The sequence below is a fragment of the Panulirus ornatus genome, chromosome 2 (genome assembly GCF_036320965.1).
Source record: "Panulirus ornatus isolate Po-2019 chromosome 2, ASM3632096v1, whole genome shotgun sequence".
NCBI classification, from domain to species: Eukaryota; Metazoa; Arthropoda; class Malacostraca; order Decapoda; family Palinuridae; genus Panulirus; species Panulirus ornatus.
The window spans coordinates 53,287,297-53,304,589 of NC_092225.1; the positions used below are offsets into that span (position 1 = coordinate 53,287,297).

Here is a 17,293-nt window from a genome sequence, read left to right on the forward strand (position 1 = left end):
GCACATCCATCCTCCTGCGCACAACTCTATCCATAGCCCACGCCTTGCAACCATACAACATTGTTGGAACCACTATTCCTTCAAACATACCCATTTTTGCTTTCCGAGATAATGTTCTCGACTTCCACACATTCTTCAAGGCTCCCAGAATTTTCGCCCCCTCCCCCACCCTATGATCCACTTCCGCTTCCATGGTTCCATCCGCTGCCAGATCCACTCCCAGGTATCTAAAACACTTCACTTCCTCCAGTTTTTCTCCATTCAAACTCACCTCCCAATTGACTTGACCCTCAACCCTACTGTACCTCATAACCTTGCTCTTATTCACATTTACTCGTAACTTTCTTCTTTCACACACTTTACCAAACTCAGTCACCAGCTTCTGCAGTTTCTCACATGAATCAGCCACCAGCGCTGTATCATCAGCGAACAACAACTGACTCACTTCCCAAGCTCTCTCATCCACGACAGACTTCATACTTGCCCCTCTTTATTATACTTTGTCGCTGTGCCCTGCGTTAGCAAGGTAGCGCAAGAAAGCAGACGAAAGAATGGCCCAACCCGCCCACATACATCTCCACAAACGCACATGTACATACCTATACATTTCAGCGTATACATATGTATACATACACAGACATATACATATGCACACATGTACATAATTCATACTTCATTCATTCCCATCGCCATCCTGCCACACATGAAATGACAACCCCCTCACCCCACACGAGCACGAGGTAGTGCTAGGAAAAGACAACAAAGGCCACATTTTTTCACGTTCAGTCTCTAGCTGTCATGTATAATGCACCAAAACCACAGCTCCCTTTCCACATCCAGGCCCCACAGAACCTTCCATGGTTTACCCCAGATGCTTCACATGCCCTGGTTCAATCCATTGACAGCATGTCTACCCCTGTATACCACATCGTTTCAATTCACTCTATTCCTTGCACGCCTTTCACCCTCCTGCATGTTCAGGCCCCGATCACTCAAAATCTTTTTCACTCCATCTTTCCACCTCCAATTTGGTCTCCCACTTCTCCTCATTCCCTCCACCTCTGACACATATATCCTCTTGGTCAATCTTTCCTCACTCATTCTCTCCATGTGACCAAACCATTTCAAAACACCCTTTTCTGCTCTCTCATCCACACTCTTTTTACTACCACACATCTCTCTTACCCTATTATTACTTACTCGATCAAACCACCTCACACCACATATTGTCCTCAAACATCTCATTTCCAGCTCATCCACCCTCCTCCGCACAACCGTATCCATAGCCCACCCCTCACAACCATATATCATTGTTGGGGCCACTATTCCTTCAAACATACCCATTTTTGCTTTCCGAGATAATGTTCTTGACTTCCACACATTCTTCAACGCTCCCAGAACTACCCCCCACCCCTCCCCTACCCTGTGATTCACTTCCACTTCCATAGTTCCATCCGTTGCAAATCCACTCCCAGATATCTAAAACACTTCACTTCCTCCAGTTTTTCTCCATTCAAACTTACCACCCAGTTGACTTGTCCCTCAACCCTACTGTACCAAATAACCTTGCTCTTATTCACATTTACTCTCAACTTTCTTCTTTCACACACTTTACCAAACTCGGTCACCAGTTTCTGACCCGAATCAGCCACCAGCGTTGTATCATCAGCGAACAACAACTGACTCACATCCCAAGCTCTCTCATCCACAACAGACATACATACATACATACATACATACATAAATTCCTACACATGCACATATCAACATATATACATACACATACATAGACATATACATATATATTTTTTTTTTTATTTTTTTTTATATTTTTTTTTTTTTTACTATTCGCCATTTCCCGCGATAGCGAGGTAGCGTTAAGAACAGAGGACTGGGCCTTTGAGGGAATATCCTCACCTGGCCCCCTTCTCTGTTCCTTCTTTTGGAAAATTAAAAAAAAACGAGAGGGGAGGATTTCCAGCCCCCCGCTCCCTTCCCTTTTAGTCGCCTTCTACGACACGCAGGGAATACGTGGGAAGTATTCTTTCTCCCCTATCCCCAGGGATAATATACATATATAACATGTACATATTAAAACTTGCTTGCAGCATCGCTACCCCCCTGCTTCAGTGAGGTAGCACCAGAAAAACAGACAAAAAAGGCCACATTCGTTCACACTCAGGCTCCATCTGTCGTGTGTAATGCACCAAAACCACAGCTCCCTATCCACATCCAGGCCCCTCAGACCTTTCCATAGTTTACCCCAGATGTTTACATACCCTGGTTTAGTCCATTAACAACACGTCGACCCCAGTATACCACATCATTCCAATTCACTCTATTCCTTGGATGCCTCTCACCCTCCTGTGTATTCAGGCCCTGATCGCTCAAAATCTTTTTCACTGCAGTGGCAGGACACCACCCTCAAAGCCCTCTACTAATATATATATTTATTTCACTTTATAATGGGAAACAAAATTTAGAGGCCTTTCTTCTTTATTTTTTGTTCAAATCATAATTGCAACATTGCACATTACCAGGCTTATAAGGATGAACATCTCTATACACTGTCTTTATTACGCTTATCTTCACTATATTCTCATTTTCACAATACCCATATTGTCATTGCATGCTCCTTGTCATTACATCCATGTGACATAATGTCATGTATGTGCAAGCAAACAAGAAATGCAAGAGTAATTACAGTAAATGATGATTTTAGAAAATCCTTGAGACATCCCATGTATCTTCAGAAGTGATTGATTGTTGTTACTGTACTGGTAAGCACAAATCCAGGAGGAGGTAAGCTGCTAGAAACAGAAAAGTCTTTATCAAGGGTGTGATGCATGTGTATCAGTAGGAAGAGGGGAGAGTGAGTGGTTCTGATTGAAGATTGGTCTGTAGCAGGGCTTATGAATTGGGTGGTGAGGAAGGTAAAAGCAAGTCTTGGAAAGAGAGGTGAGTAGGGGATGTGGAATGGCCTGGGAAATGATTCAGTTGTTGTTTGCTAATGACAGCACATTCTAGTGATAAACTGCAGAAGTTGTTGACTGAATTTGGAAGAGAGTGTATGAAAGGAGGAGGATGAGAATAAAAACACAATTATTGGATTTAGCTGGGTAGAGGGAAAGGTTAGTTGGGATGTGAGTTTGGATGGGAAAAATTTGGAAGAAGTAAAATGTTTTATATGCCTGGAAGTGGACAAGGCTGCAAATGGAACCATGGAAGAAGTTCATAGGGTGGATGAGGGGGTGAAGGTTCAGAAAGCATTGAAGACTGTGTGGAAAGAAAGGTTGCTGTCTTAGAGGGCAAAAATAGGTATGTTTGGAGGTATAGTAGTCCCAAAAATGGGATATAGATGAGATGTGCAGAGGAGGGTGGATATGTTTGAAATTAAATGTTAAGAGGACACAGTTGTGAGGTGGTTTGATTGAATTGAATAAGTAATATAAAGGGTAAGAGGTGTGGTAGTGATAAAAGTGTTGTTGAGAGAGCTGAAGAGGGTGTGCTAAAATTGTGTGGACAAATGGAGAGAATGAGTGAGGAGAGGTTGACAAAGAGGTTATATGTGTTGAAAGTGGAGGGGACAAGGAGATGGGGGACGCCAAACAGAATATGGAATGATGAAATGAAAAACATTTGAATGATTGGGGTCAGAACACGTAGGAGGGTGAAAGGCGTGCATAGGATGGAGTGAATTGGAACAGTGTGGTATACTGGGGTTGAAATCTTGTGAGTGTACTGAATCAGGGCATGTGAAACAGCTTGGGGAAACCATAGAAAGTTCTGTGGAGCCTGTGGTGTTGGTGCATTACACAAGATAGCTAGAGAATGGATTTGAGTGTTTGCCACTTTTTTCATCTGTTCCTGGTGCTGCTTTGCTAACACAGGGAATGGCAGTTAGATTTAAAGAAAGATATTTATTCATTTATTATACTTAGTTGCTGTCTCCCGCATTGACGAAGTAGCGCAAGGAAACATGAAAGAATGGCCCAACCCACCCACATACACTTGCATATACTTAAACGCCCACACACACACATTTACACGCCTATACATTTCAATGTATACATACACAGACATATACATAAATACACATGTACATATTCATACTTGCTGCTTTCATCCATTCCTGTCGCCACCCTGCCACACAAGAAACAGCACTCCCCTCCCCCCCGCTCGCGTGAGGTCGCGCTAGGAAAAGGCAAAAAAGACCATGTTCGTTCACACTCGGTTTCTAGCTGTCATATGTAATGCACCGAAACCACAGGTCCCTTTCCACATCCAGGCCCCACAAAACTTTCCATGGTTTACCCCAGACGCTTCACATGCCCTGGTTCAATCTAATGACATCACATTGACCTTGGTATACCACATCGTTCCAATTTACTCTATTCCTTGTTTGCCTTTCACCCTCCTGTATGTTCAGGCCTCAAAATCTTTTTCACTCCATCCTTCCACCTCCAATTTGGTCTGCCACTTCTCTCGTTCCCTCCACCTCTGACACATATATCCTCTTTGTCAGTCTTTCCTCACTCATTCTGTCCATATGACCAAATGATTTCAATACACTGTTCTGCTTTCTCAACCACACATTTCTCTTACCCTTTCAATGCTTACTTGATCAAACCACCTCACACCACATATTGTCCTCAAACATTTAATTTCCAACACATCCACCCTCCTCCGCACAACCCTATCTATAGCCCATGCCTTGCAACCTGCAACCATATAACATTGTTGGAACCACTATTCCTTCAAACATACCTATTTTTGCTCTCTGAGAAAATGTTCTCACCTTCCACACTTTCTTCAGTGCTCCCAGAACCTTCACCCCTTCCCCCACCCTGTGACTCACTTCCGCTTCCATGTTTCCACCTGCTGTTAAATCTACTCTAAAATATCTAAAACACTTCACTGCCACCAGTTTTTCTCCATTCAAACTTACCTCCCAATTAACTTGTCCCTCAACCCTACTGAACCTACTAACCTTGATCTTATTCACATTTACTCTCAGCTTTCTTCTTTCACACCTTTTACCAAACTCAGTCACCAACTTCTGTAGTTTTTCACCTGAATCAGCCACCAGCACTGTATCATCAGCGGACGACAACTGACTCACTTCCCAAGCCCTGTCATCCACAACAAATTGCATACTTGCCCCTTCTCTCCAGAACTCCTGCATTCACCTCCCTAACCACCCCATCCATAAACAAATTGAACAACCATGGAGATATCACGCACCCCTGCCACAAACCAACATTCAATGGGAACCAATCACTTTCCACTCTTCCTACTCGTACACATGCCTCACATCCTTGATAAAAAATTTCACTCCTTCTAGCAACTTACCTCCCTCACCATATACTCTTAATACCTTCCTCAAAGCATCTCTATCATCCCTATCATATGCCTTCTCCAGAACCATAAATGGTACATACAAATCCATCTGTTTTTCCAAGTATTTCTTACATACATTCTTCAAAGCAAACACCTGATCCACACATCCTTAACCACACTGCTCTTCCCAAATCTGATGCTCTGTACATGCCTTTACCCTCTCAGTCAATACCCTCTTATATAATTTCCCAGGAATACTCAACAAACTTAAACCTCTGTATTAATATTGTACTTGATCTCCATTTCCCATGTCAAAGACGTAGCACCAGGAAACAGAGGAAGAAAGACCCATCCCCTCATATACACACATATGCACATATATGTAGATATACATATATACATGTGTACATGTTCATGCTTGCTTGTCTTCATCTATTCCTGGCACCACCTAACCCCATCCCACAGGAAACAGCATTGCCACCCTCAATATCAACAAGGTAATGTCAGGAAAACAGATAGCTGTCATGTGTAATTCATCGAAACCACAGCTCCCTATCTACATATGGAAGCAATTGAAGGTCTCATGGCCACAGTTTGTGAAACAGCTGAAAGCCATAAATTCATAATATTGATGGTTGATGGGAAGATGTGTCAGACTGTAACTCAGACCCCCTCTGCTACTTCATGGTATTTGTGTCAACCGAGCACGAATCCCTTAGGAATGAATAATCTTAGAGAAATTGAGAGTACAAATGTTGGAAGAGAAGCACCATCCCCTCTCCTTCACTTTATGAATTTAATGGAGTGTTTCCACAATGCTTATTACATGAAAGTATGAAATGTTTGTTGAAAGCATTGTTAATGAGGATGAGAAATAAATTCAGTCTGATTTTAAATCCCAAATAAGAGTAAATGTTAACAAACCAACACACAGGAGTGGCACAAGTAATCATAACACAGCAAGAGAGTTGTCAGTGACAAGAAAACACTGTCAAAGATATCAGGGCAAGATGAAAAATTGCTTTTGATTGTGACCATGAATTAGACAGATAAATGCACTTCTCATGCCAAAGATATGGCTTGATGCTGTACTGAACTGTATGAGTGGTATAATATGCCTATGTCCTTACAATAAAATGTTGATAGATGGAAACAAATAATAGCTGAATTGTGTAGGTCAAGCATCAAAGGAAGCCCTAGAATTAACATACAAATTTATAAGAAACACAAGACAACACACCTGCAAAATATCAAGAATGAAATCAACACAGAGCTAGTAAACTGGTTACTATTGATTTCAGATCTGATACTGATCTATACTGGATCTGGTGTGTAATCTTTCTCCTCTACAATTTTATGGAGTTCCACTTTTGTGTGCTCTACAACTTGTACATCAGCTGTTGCAACCTTACCTAACAGAATCTCATTTCTCAGCCAGAAACACCTGTTAGAATTATGATGCCAGCCTTAGCTAACTGTAAGTTCTCTCTCATTGGCAGGCTTACCTTCCTTCTTCATTATTTCATCTTGAATTTCAGTTGCTTTATTTTTTATTATTTGCCCAGTCATAGCAAAGTGTCACATCCACATTCCTTGCTCTCTGATTTTCTGGGAATTCTCCATCTTCACATAAGTTGATGTCCTAAGATGCATTCCCATCTTTGAGATAGGTGGCTGAGAAAAGACTTTTCTCAAAGAATAGCTTTTCTTCTTTATGTTCCTTTCATTAATTCCATAATGATGTGCAACTGCTGAAGTGCTAGAACCACACTCGAATTCATTCATTATCTTGAACAGGCTCACGTGTAGTAGGAGTGCTTGCTGGACATTTAGGCATAGTGGGGACTGGTTCAGATTGGTAAAAGTTAAGAAATATACGCATGGCAAATGACACAATCATGTTAGCAGAAAACTGATGCAAAGGGCAGGGTGGCATGTGCATCATTGGCACCAGGTGGAACATGGCCAGCTAGGCTCACATTATATTTCAATAGCTTATGTTATAATGAAAAATGGCATCACTTTGGGTGCCCATGCAGTATCAAGACTGTTGTATTAGATTTAGTTATATCGTGAGACTACTGTATATATAAATATTTTTTTTTCTTTCGTACCTGTTTACCATTTCCCACATTAGCAAAGTCGTACCAGGAACAAAGGAAGAAATAATCTCATTTACTCATGTTCACTCTTTATCTGTCATGTATAATGCGCTAAAACCAACCAGGTTCCTTGGACCTTTCCATGGTTTCCACTGCCTTCATATGCCTTGGTTCAGCCATTTGACAGCATTATAAAGACCCCATCATACCAAATCACTCCAGTTTACTCCATTCTTTGCACGCCTCAAGCCCTTCTCCATGTTCAGACCCTAAACACTCAAAGCATCTTTCAATCCATCCTTTGACCTTCTCCTTTTTTCTTGTTCCTTTCACTTCTGACTTGTATACTGTCTTGGTCATTCTCACCTGACTTATCCTTACCGCATCAGAACATCCTCTTCTGATCTCTCATACATACTTCTGTCTCCACATATTATTCTCAGACATTTAATTCTACCACATCTGCCCTCTCCTGTACTTTTTTTTTATACAGGACCATGCCTCACATCCATACAACACTGTTGGAACTACTGTACCATCAGTCATACCCATTTTTACCCTCTCTGACACACACCTCACTGTGCCCAGGACCTTATCCCCCTCACCCACCCTGTGGCTTACTTTAGCTTTCCTAGTTCGATTTGTTGCCATTCCACTCTCAGGTATCTAAAACTTCATACTTCATTCAGGTTCTGTCCATTCAAATTGACCCTACAACTAGCATGTCTCGTTCCATTCATAAACCTTATAACCTTGCTTTTATTCACTTTTAATTTTACCTTTTTCCCTTCACACACACTCCCAAACTCTCACACCATCTTCTGTAGTTTTTCACTTGAATCTTCTACCAGTGCCATATCATTGGGAAACAACAACTAACTCAGCTACTGACAGACTACAAACCTGCTCCTCTCTCCAAGAACCTTGCATTCACCTTCCTCACCACCCCATCCATAAACAAATTTAACAGCCATGCTGACATCACATACCCAAGCCATAGACCCACTTTCTCTTGGCATCACACCCTCCTGTCTTCCTGATCACATGTATGCCATGCTCTCTTGAGAACTTTCCACAGCTTCTAGAAGCTTGCCTTCTACACCTTGTATTCATAACACCTTCCACAGAGCATCTCCATCAACCCGATCATAAGATTTGTCCAGATCGTTAAATGCACATACAATTTCTTTTGTTTTTCTGTATTTCTCTTTCACTTTCAAGCAGACACCTGATCCACACATCCTCTACCATGCCTGAAGCCACATTGTTTCTCCCATCTTTGCATACTATCACCCCGGTCATCACTTTCTCATACCACTTACCAGGTACACTCGGCAAAATTTTACCTCTGTGATTTCAACCGTCAAATATTGTCCCCCTTGCCTTTATGCAGTGGCACTGCACAGATATTCTGTTAATTCTTAGACACCCTACCATGAGTCATACAGGCATTGTAAATTCTAACTAAGCAGTCAACAACACAATCTTCTTTCCTGAGAAATTCAGCTGCAGTCCCATCTATCCTAGTCATCATGCCATGCTTCATTTCACTGAGGGCTTTCACCATCTCCTCTCTTTTTACCAAACCACTGGCTGTAAACATCTCATTTCGCATAATCTCTCCAACCTAAACAACACCCCCACCCCCCTAGCTGCCACTCTCATTATACAAATTCAGTACTCCTTCAAAGTAATCAGTACATCACTTCATTTGATCTATGCTTGTTGTCTGTCTTTCTTATGTAATTTTCACATTAACTTTCATTTGTTCTCTTGTTTTTCTGTCACTGTGAACCTCCTTCCAAAACATCTCATTCAGCCTGAAGTTTACTGGTACTCATACACTCAGACTCATTTTTCCATCTTTTTCGGCCCTTTCATGTTCATCTTGACCTCTTGCAAAGGAGATGTTACTGCACTCTGCTGGCTTGTTGCTATTTGATAAGTGAAAAAGTCATCTTTTGGTATAGCTGCATCATTGTTAAGGGATGAAAAGAAGTCATTTTGATGAGGAACTTCTCACTTTTGACTGAAGTTCAGCCTCGAAGCTGCAGGAGCCTCATACAATGTTTCCTGGGGCTTTGTATCATTACTATGTTTCTGGCATGTAAGATGCACAAGCACATTGGATGCACCGTGATTTTAGAAAGAAATATTTGGCAAAAAATCCCATAGTTCATACAACATTTGATTTTTACTCTTACTATCACCAAACAAAAAATACGAATGTAGTATGCTTGGACCATGTCTTTAGCTAAATTCGTAACTCCAAGGTGTTGTCCCTATAATATCACTGATTCTCTGTACTGATTACTGTTACATTTTTTACCTGGTAATTCCTGCTGGGAGTAATAATAAGTATGATTTATACAGTATATGACTGGCAGATAATTCATCTCATATGATACTTAAAACAGTCACCCTGTTAGAAACATGACAGTGATGATGACTTAAGGGTAACCACTGACATGCAAGACTTCGGGTGACTAGAAGACATTTTTTAAGAAAATTTTTTTGTAAATCATTGACATAGGATTGAAGGTAGAGAATACTTACATATTCACATATCCATCAGTACCTACACTGATAAGAATTTGGTTACCGATTGTTAATTTTATGATAACTCATGTCCATAAGCTAAACTTTAGCTTTAGACATTACCTTTTGTTAAAATATATTGGAACATGATCATATCTGCTTGTATTACCATTCTTGAGAAAAATACTGTAGTAGTAGCATTTATGATGCTCTGAAAGATCTAAGAATTATGTTACACTGTCCTCTGATAACTTTCTTTGCAGTACTGTAATAGATCACTCAATCACCCAGAAAAGCACCACCAATGGAAGAATATGGCCATAAGTTGTCAAAAAGAAGGATTTTCTTCTACTCTTTTCTAATCAGTGATTTACTTTCTTTAGCCACACCTGCACACTGGAATCACTTCATGGTTGATCAGCCTTGTATTTTCATACTTTTCATTTTTTTTTCCCTCATTTAACCATTTATAATTTGCTATTTTTTTTTTTATTTCTGTGGCTGACTTCTAAAATTATCACTAAAGGGGACGGGAGCGGGAGGCCAGAAGCCCTCCCCTCCTTGTATTTTAACTTTCTAAACAGGGAAACAGAAGGAGTCACGCGGGGAGTGCTCATCCTCCTCGAAGGCTCAGATTGGGGTGTCTAAATGTGTGCAGATGTAACCAAGATGAGAAGAAAGGAGAGATAGGTAGTATGTTTGAGGAAAGGAACCAGGACGTTTTGACTCTGAGTGAAATGAAGCTCAAGGGTAAAGGGGAAGAGTGGTTTGGCAATGTCTTGGGAGTAAAGTCAGGGTTTAGTGAGAGGACAAGAGCAAGGGAAGGAGTAGCACTACTCCTGAAACAGGGGTGGTGGGAGTATGTGATAGAGTGCAAGAAAGTAAACTCTAGATTGATATGGGTAAAACTGAAAGTGGATGGAGAGAGATGGGTGATTATTGGTGCATATGCACCTGGGCATGAGAAGAAAGGTCATGAGAGGCAAGTGTTTTGGGAGCAGCTGAGTGAGTGTGTTAGTAGTTTTGATGCACGAGACCAGGTTATAGTGATGGATGATTTGAGTGCAAAGGTGAGCAATGTGGCGGGTGAGGGAATAATTGGTGTACATGGGGTGTTCAGTGTTGTAAATGGAAATGGTGAAGAGCTTGTAGATTTATGTGCTGAAAAAGGACTAGTGATTGGGAATACCTGGTTTAAAAAGAGAGATATACATAAGTACACGTATGTGAGTAGGAGAGATGGCCAGAGAGCATTATTGGATTATGTGTTAATTGATAGGTGTGCGAAAGAGAGACTTTTGGATGTTCATGTGCTGAGAGGTGCAACTGGAGGGATGTCTGATCATTATCTTGTGGAGGCGAAGGTGAAGATTTGTAGAGGTTTTCAGAAAAGAAGAGAAAATGTTGGGGTGAAGAGAGTGGTGAGAGTAAGTGAACTTGGGAAGCAGACTTGTGTGAGGAAGTACCAGGAGAGACTGAATACAGAATGGAAAAAGGTGAGAACAAAGGACATAAGGGGATTGGGGGAGGAATGGGATGTATTTAGGGAAGCAATGATGGCTTGTGCAAAAGATGCTTGTGGCATGAGAAGCATGGGAGGTGGGCAGATTAGAAAGGGTAGTGAGTGGTGGTATGAAGAATTAAGATTATTAGTGAAAGAGAAGAGAGAGGCTTTTGGACGATTTTTGCAGGGAAATGATGCAAATGACTGGGAGATGTATAAAAGAAAGAGGCAGGAGGTTAAAAGAAAGGTGCAAGAGGCAAAAAAGAGGGCAAATGAGAGTTGGGGTGAGAGAGTATCATTAGATTTTAGGGAGAATAAAAAGATGTTTTGGGAGGAGGTAAATAAAGTGCGTAAGACAAGGGAACAAATGGGAACATCAGTGAAGGGGGCTATTGGGGAGGTGATAACAAGTAGTGGTGATGTGAGAAGATGGAGTGAGTATTTTGAAGGTTTGTTGAATGTGTTTGATGATAGAGTGGCAGATATAGGGTGTTTTGGTTGAGGTGGTGTGCAAAGTGAGAGGGTTAGGGAAAATGATTTGGTAAACAGAGAAGAGGTGGTAAAAGCTTTGCAGAAGATGAAAGCCGGCAAGGCAGCGTGTTTGGATGGTATTGCAGTGGAATTTATTAAAAAAGGGGGTGACTGTATTGTTGACTGGTTGGCTAGGTTATTTAATGTATGTATGACTCATGGTGAGGTGCCTGAGGACTGGTGGAATGCTTGCATAGTGCTGTTGTACAGAGGCAAAGGGGATAAGAGTGAGTGCTCAAATTACAGAGGTATAAGAGTGTTGAGTATTCCTGGTAAATTATATGGGAGGGTATTGATTGAGAGGGTGAAGGCATGTACAGAGCATCAGATTGGGGAAAAGCAGTGTGGTTTCAGAAGTGGTAGAGGATGTGGGGATCAGGTGTTTGCTTTGAAGAATGTATGTATGTGAGAAATACTTAGGAAAGCAAATGGATTTGTATGTAGCATTTACGGATCTGGAGAAGACATATGATAGAGTTGATAGAGATGCTCTGTGGAACGTATTAAGAATATATGGTGTGGTAGGTAAGTTGTGAGAAGCAGTGAAAAGTTTTTATCGAGGATGCAAGGCATGTGTACGTGTAGGAAGAGAGGAAAGTTACTGGCTCTCAGTGAATGTTTGTTTGAGGCAGGGGTGTGTGATGTCTCCATGGTTATTTAATTTGTTTTTGGATGGGGTTGTTAGGGAGGTGAATGCAAGAGTTTTGGAAAGAGGGGCAAGTATGCAGTCTATTGTGGATGAGAGAGCTTGGGAAGTGAGTCAGTTGTTGTTCACTGATGATACAGCTCTGGTGGCAGGATTCATGTGAGAAACTGCAGAAGCTGGTGACTGAGTTTGGTAAAGTATGTGAAAGAAGAAAGCTGAGAGTAAATGTGAATAAGAGCAAGGTTATTAGGTACAGTACGGTTGAGGGGCACGTAAAATGGGAGGTAAGTTTGAATGGAGAAAAACTGGAGGAAGTGAAGTGTTTTAGATATCTGGGAGTGGATTTAGCAGCGGATGGAACCATGGAAGCGGAAGTGAATCATAGCGTGGGGGATGGGGCAAAAGTTCTGGGGGCATTGAAAAATGTGTGGAAGTCGAGAATGTTATCTTAGAAAGCAAAAATGGGTATGTTTGAAGGAATAGTAGGTCCAATAATGTTATATGGTTGTGAGGCATGGGCTATAGATTGAGTTGTGCAGAGGAGGGTGGATGTGCTGAAAATGAGATGTTTGAGGACAAAATGTGGTGTGAGGTGGTTTGATCAAATAAGTAATGAAAGGGTAAGAGAGATGTGTGGTAATAAAAAGAGTGTGGTTGAGAGAGCAGAAGAGGGTGTTTTGAAATGGTTTGGTCACATGGAGAGAATGAGTGAGGAAAGATTGACCAAGAGGATATATGTGTCAGAGGTGGAGGGAACGAGGAGAAGTGGGAGACCAAATTGGAGGCGGAAAGATGGAGTGAAAAAGATTTCGAGTGATCGGGGCCTGAACATGCAGGAGTGTGAATGGCATGCAAGGAATAGAGTGAATTGGAACGACGTGGTATACCAGGGTCGACATGCTGTCAGTGGATTGAGCCAGGGCATGTGAAGCATCTGGGGTAAACCATGGAAAGTTCTGTAGGGCCTGGATGTGGAAAGGGAGCTGTGGTTTCGGTGCATTATACATGACAGCTAGAGACTGAGTGTGAACGAATTTGGCCTTTGTTGTCTTTTCCTAGTGCTACCTCGCACACATGCGGGGGATTGGGGTTTTCATTTCATGTGTGGCGGTGTGGCGACGGGAATGAATATTGGCAGATAGTATGAATTATGTACATGTGTATATATGTCTGTGTGTGTATATATATGTATACGTTGAGATGTATAGATATGTATATGTGCTGTGTGTGGATGTGTATGTATATACATGTGTATGTGGGTGGGTTGGGCCATTCTTTCATCTGTTTCCTTGCGCTACCTCGCTAATGCGGGCGACAACAGCAAAGTATGATAAAAAAAAAAATATTTATTATTATACTTAATCACTGTTTCCCCGCACCAGCGAGGTAGTACCAGGAAACAGACAAAGAATGGCCCACCTACTCACATACACATATATAATACATTTCATGCAGAAAGCAGGTGGCACACTTTTAACAGCTAGATGAATAGTATGTCAACTCATTATCATTACTTCCATATCAAGTTTATGAGGATCTGGTTACTCAGATCCCTCTTTATAGACATTCTCAACCCATTTACCCCAATAAAGTGATATGTGAACTTCCACAGTAACATCAGTTCTTACTTTTTCTTACTGCTCTCTAATATGATGTCAGGTAAAAACATCCCCATTCACATCACCATAATACAGTATGCTTCCATTGTTTCAAATCCCAATTCATTCCACCAGCATCATCAACTGCAATATTATTAGACCTAATCATTTATAGTACTGCTTCTTTCCACTTTTTTTCATGCAGTCTGCCTCTCTTCCTTTTACCATAAGCTATACAACTGTACATCTTGATAAGGAAATTATTTGTACATTCTGGATGACAGTACCATCATGAAATAGTTTCTGATGCTCACTTTATACTGTATCCTTGTTATACCTTCTTTGTTTACTCAGTTTCTCCAAAATTCCAACTATACTTTATGGTTTAACCATCTTTACAGCACATGCTTTTGACCTCACCTTTGTAAATTTGGGTTCATATCCATCTATCAGAGATGGGACAGGTACCCATCCCCTTTCTTGCAAGATTCATGGACACCCAACACATTTTTTTCCATTTATCAGATCTCTAAGTAGACCTCCAGTTGTTCTTTCTTGTAAGACTGCTTGTAACGATAGTTTTCCTAACCTTACTGAACCTCCAAATACATAGATACCTTAATAACTAAACTTTTAATTTGGGTTCCAGCACCATAATGTCAGGAGCATAGTTGGAAGTGTTATCTGAGAAAATTTTGCTTATCCTAGCTACTTGTGAATTTAGGCATTGCTTGTTAGGTGAAGAGTTTGTAAATTTACATCACTTCTCAGAAGTTGGGGTAGTAACCTGAGAAATGCAATGTTTTAATTAACTCAGGGTCTTGACAGTGACTGACTCTTGAGTTTTTGTGCAGTCAAACTTTTTTCCCCTCAAAGCTTTCATTTTCAAACAAAAATTCATTTGCTGCTGATTTTTTCTTGATATTCGTAAATGAAATTAAGTTAAGAGTATGATATTTTTAAGGAAGAATTCTGCATGGTCTTGCTATCTTTGAATATTGGAAAGAGTACATGTGATGTAGAGAGAATGTAATCTATTACTTTTGTTTGCAAATTATTTTGTACTCTGGTCATATAGTGTTTTTACTTCGGCTGAAAAATGAAAATAACTTGCCAATACTTTACTATCTACTGTGGATATAGTATTTATTGTGGTAAGCTTAAATCTCGTTACTTTTTGTTGGACTCCTCACCAAGGAAACGTTTCTCTTTCAGGAGGTCGAATCTCCAAATAAAAGAAAATTTGAGTATCAAGTTTCTGTCTTCATATTGTATGTCTAAGGGCTTTATAAATGTAGAGGTTATGAAGAGATTATTACTGGCCAAGAAATAAAGTGTTAAATCCTATCCCATGGGGTTCTCTTCCTATGTAAAATAAGTTTTATGAACTCTTATTCAGTAGATTCCCAAGTTTAACAAAAGAGACAAAATACCATGTTAATTTATTTCTTTACTCATATTCTTTTCATTTCAGTGTTTATTTATCTCAGTGAGGTTTGTTTGATAATTATGCCCATCAGCACTTTATTCATATTATTTTTATTTTAGTTTACATTTGATAATGGGCTCAGAATTGTTATTTTTTATTGAGTCAGCACTAGAGAGAAGTGTATAGATATGGCCTTTTACTTACTTATATTTCAGTGCACGTTTGAGGGCTGTGGCAAGAGGTTTTCACTGGATTTCAATCTACGAACACATGTACGAATTCACACAGGAGATCGGCCTTATGTTTGTCCATTTGATGGATGTAATAAGAAATTTGCTCAGAGTACTAACCTCAAATCACATATTCTCACCCATGCCAAAGCGAAGTAAGTTTTCAAAATTGTTTCCTCATTGCCATTAGATTAGGAATATTCGGATTGAGTTGCAAGATTCTTTTTTTTTTTTTTTACCATTCCCAGTATTGCTTAAACTAGCAATATGATTCACACATTTTGTGATGTAATTTTTGCATATTACACATCACTTGCACTTCTTTGTTTCTCTCTTCATCACATTGTACAGTTTCAGCAGAAAGCCTTGCCCCCCCCCCCCCATATTATCAAAGGCAATGTCGCACTAATATTTTAGTACTTTTTCATCTCCCTTTTGTCCTTGATTACCATCTGCAGACATCTGTGCTTGGAATTGGCAAGGTTCCTGAAGCATGTTTTATGTCCATTGGGTCTTGATCTCTGAATGAGGCAAGGCACTAACAAGGTGTTGCAGGAATCAGCTGCCAGATCGAGTCTTCTGAGCACCTAGTGCTCATATGTACCCACATTTTCTTGCCTCCAGGTGAAATTTTGGGCTTTCTCCTTCTTAGAAAGGTAAGAGCCAACCATCTTGAGGCACATGTGGAAGAAATTCAGTGCCCAGAAGATAGATTCCCAAAATGAAGTGGCAGCCAGGAAGAGCAAAGAAAAAAAACCCATGTCCTTCCCTAAATATACTCTGAGGCACACTGAGGCAGGTTGCTGGTGCTCATACCATAGAAACACGTGTCAGCAACTAGATGTACAATGATTTCACCCTGAGAGCATCATATGCTTGCACCAACAAGAAATCTTAGCCTTAGTATTGCCTTTGAAAATATATATTGGTGGACAAGGCTCTTTGTTGATTCTGTATATGGAGTTTCCTACATTTAAAGCAGAGTTGTGCTCTTGTAAGAATTTACCCTTTACCGTAGACAGTTTTTGCAGCATATCTCCATAATAAAAAGACCTGGTGGTAATGCTTTGAAAAGTCTGGGTTTTACTCATGTATTATAAACATATGCACAAAATTGGTCACTTTTATGCAAATAAACGTAAGTATGCTGAAACATAGATAACCCAGTAATTTGCACTAGGTATGAATAAAGGTGTGTAATTTCTACTTTTTAAGTACATAGCAAATGTAAGGATGCCAGTATAGCAAGACTCAAGATTTAGTATCCCTGACCTTTGTTTGTCTTTGGGGGTAGGACTCAGGACCTGTTTTGTTTGATTAATGTGCATGTGGCCACATGAAAGGAGTGTCTGCAGCCACTCATAACAAGAAATGC

At 40.5% G+C, this 17,293-nt stretch overlaps 1 protein-coding gene across 1 annotated transcript in view; it reads left to right on the top strand.

The window, feature by feature from the left end:
• The window catches only part of LOC139756450 (uncharacterized), a 47,776-nt gene that overhangs the window by 18,912 nt on the left and 11,571 nt on the right, over nt 1-17,293 (top strand). Inside the window, exon 4 of the mRNA XM_071675910.1 lies at nt 15,904-16,073. Within this exon, the coding sequence (XP_071532011.1) occupies nt 15,904-16,073 (170 nt within the window). The remainder of the gene's footprint in view (nt 1-15,903; nt 16,074-17,293) is intronic.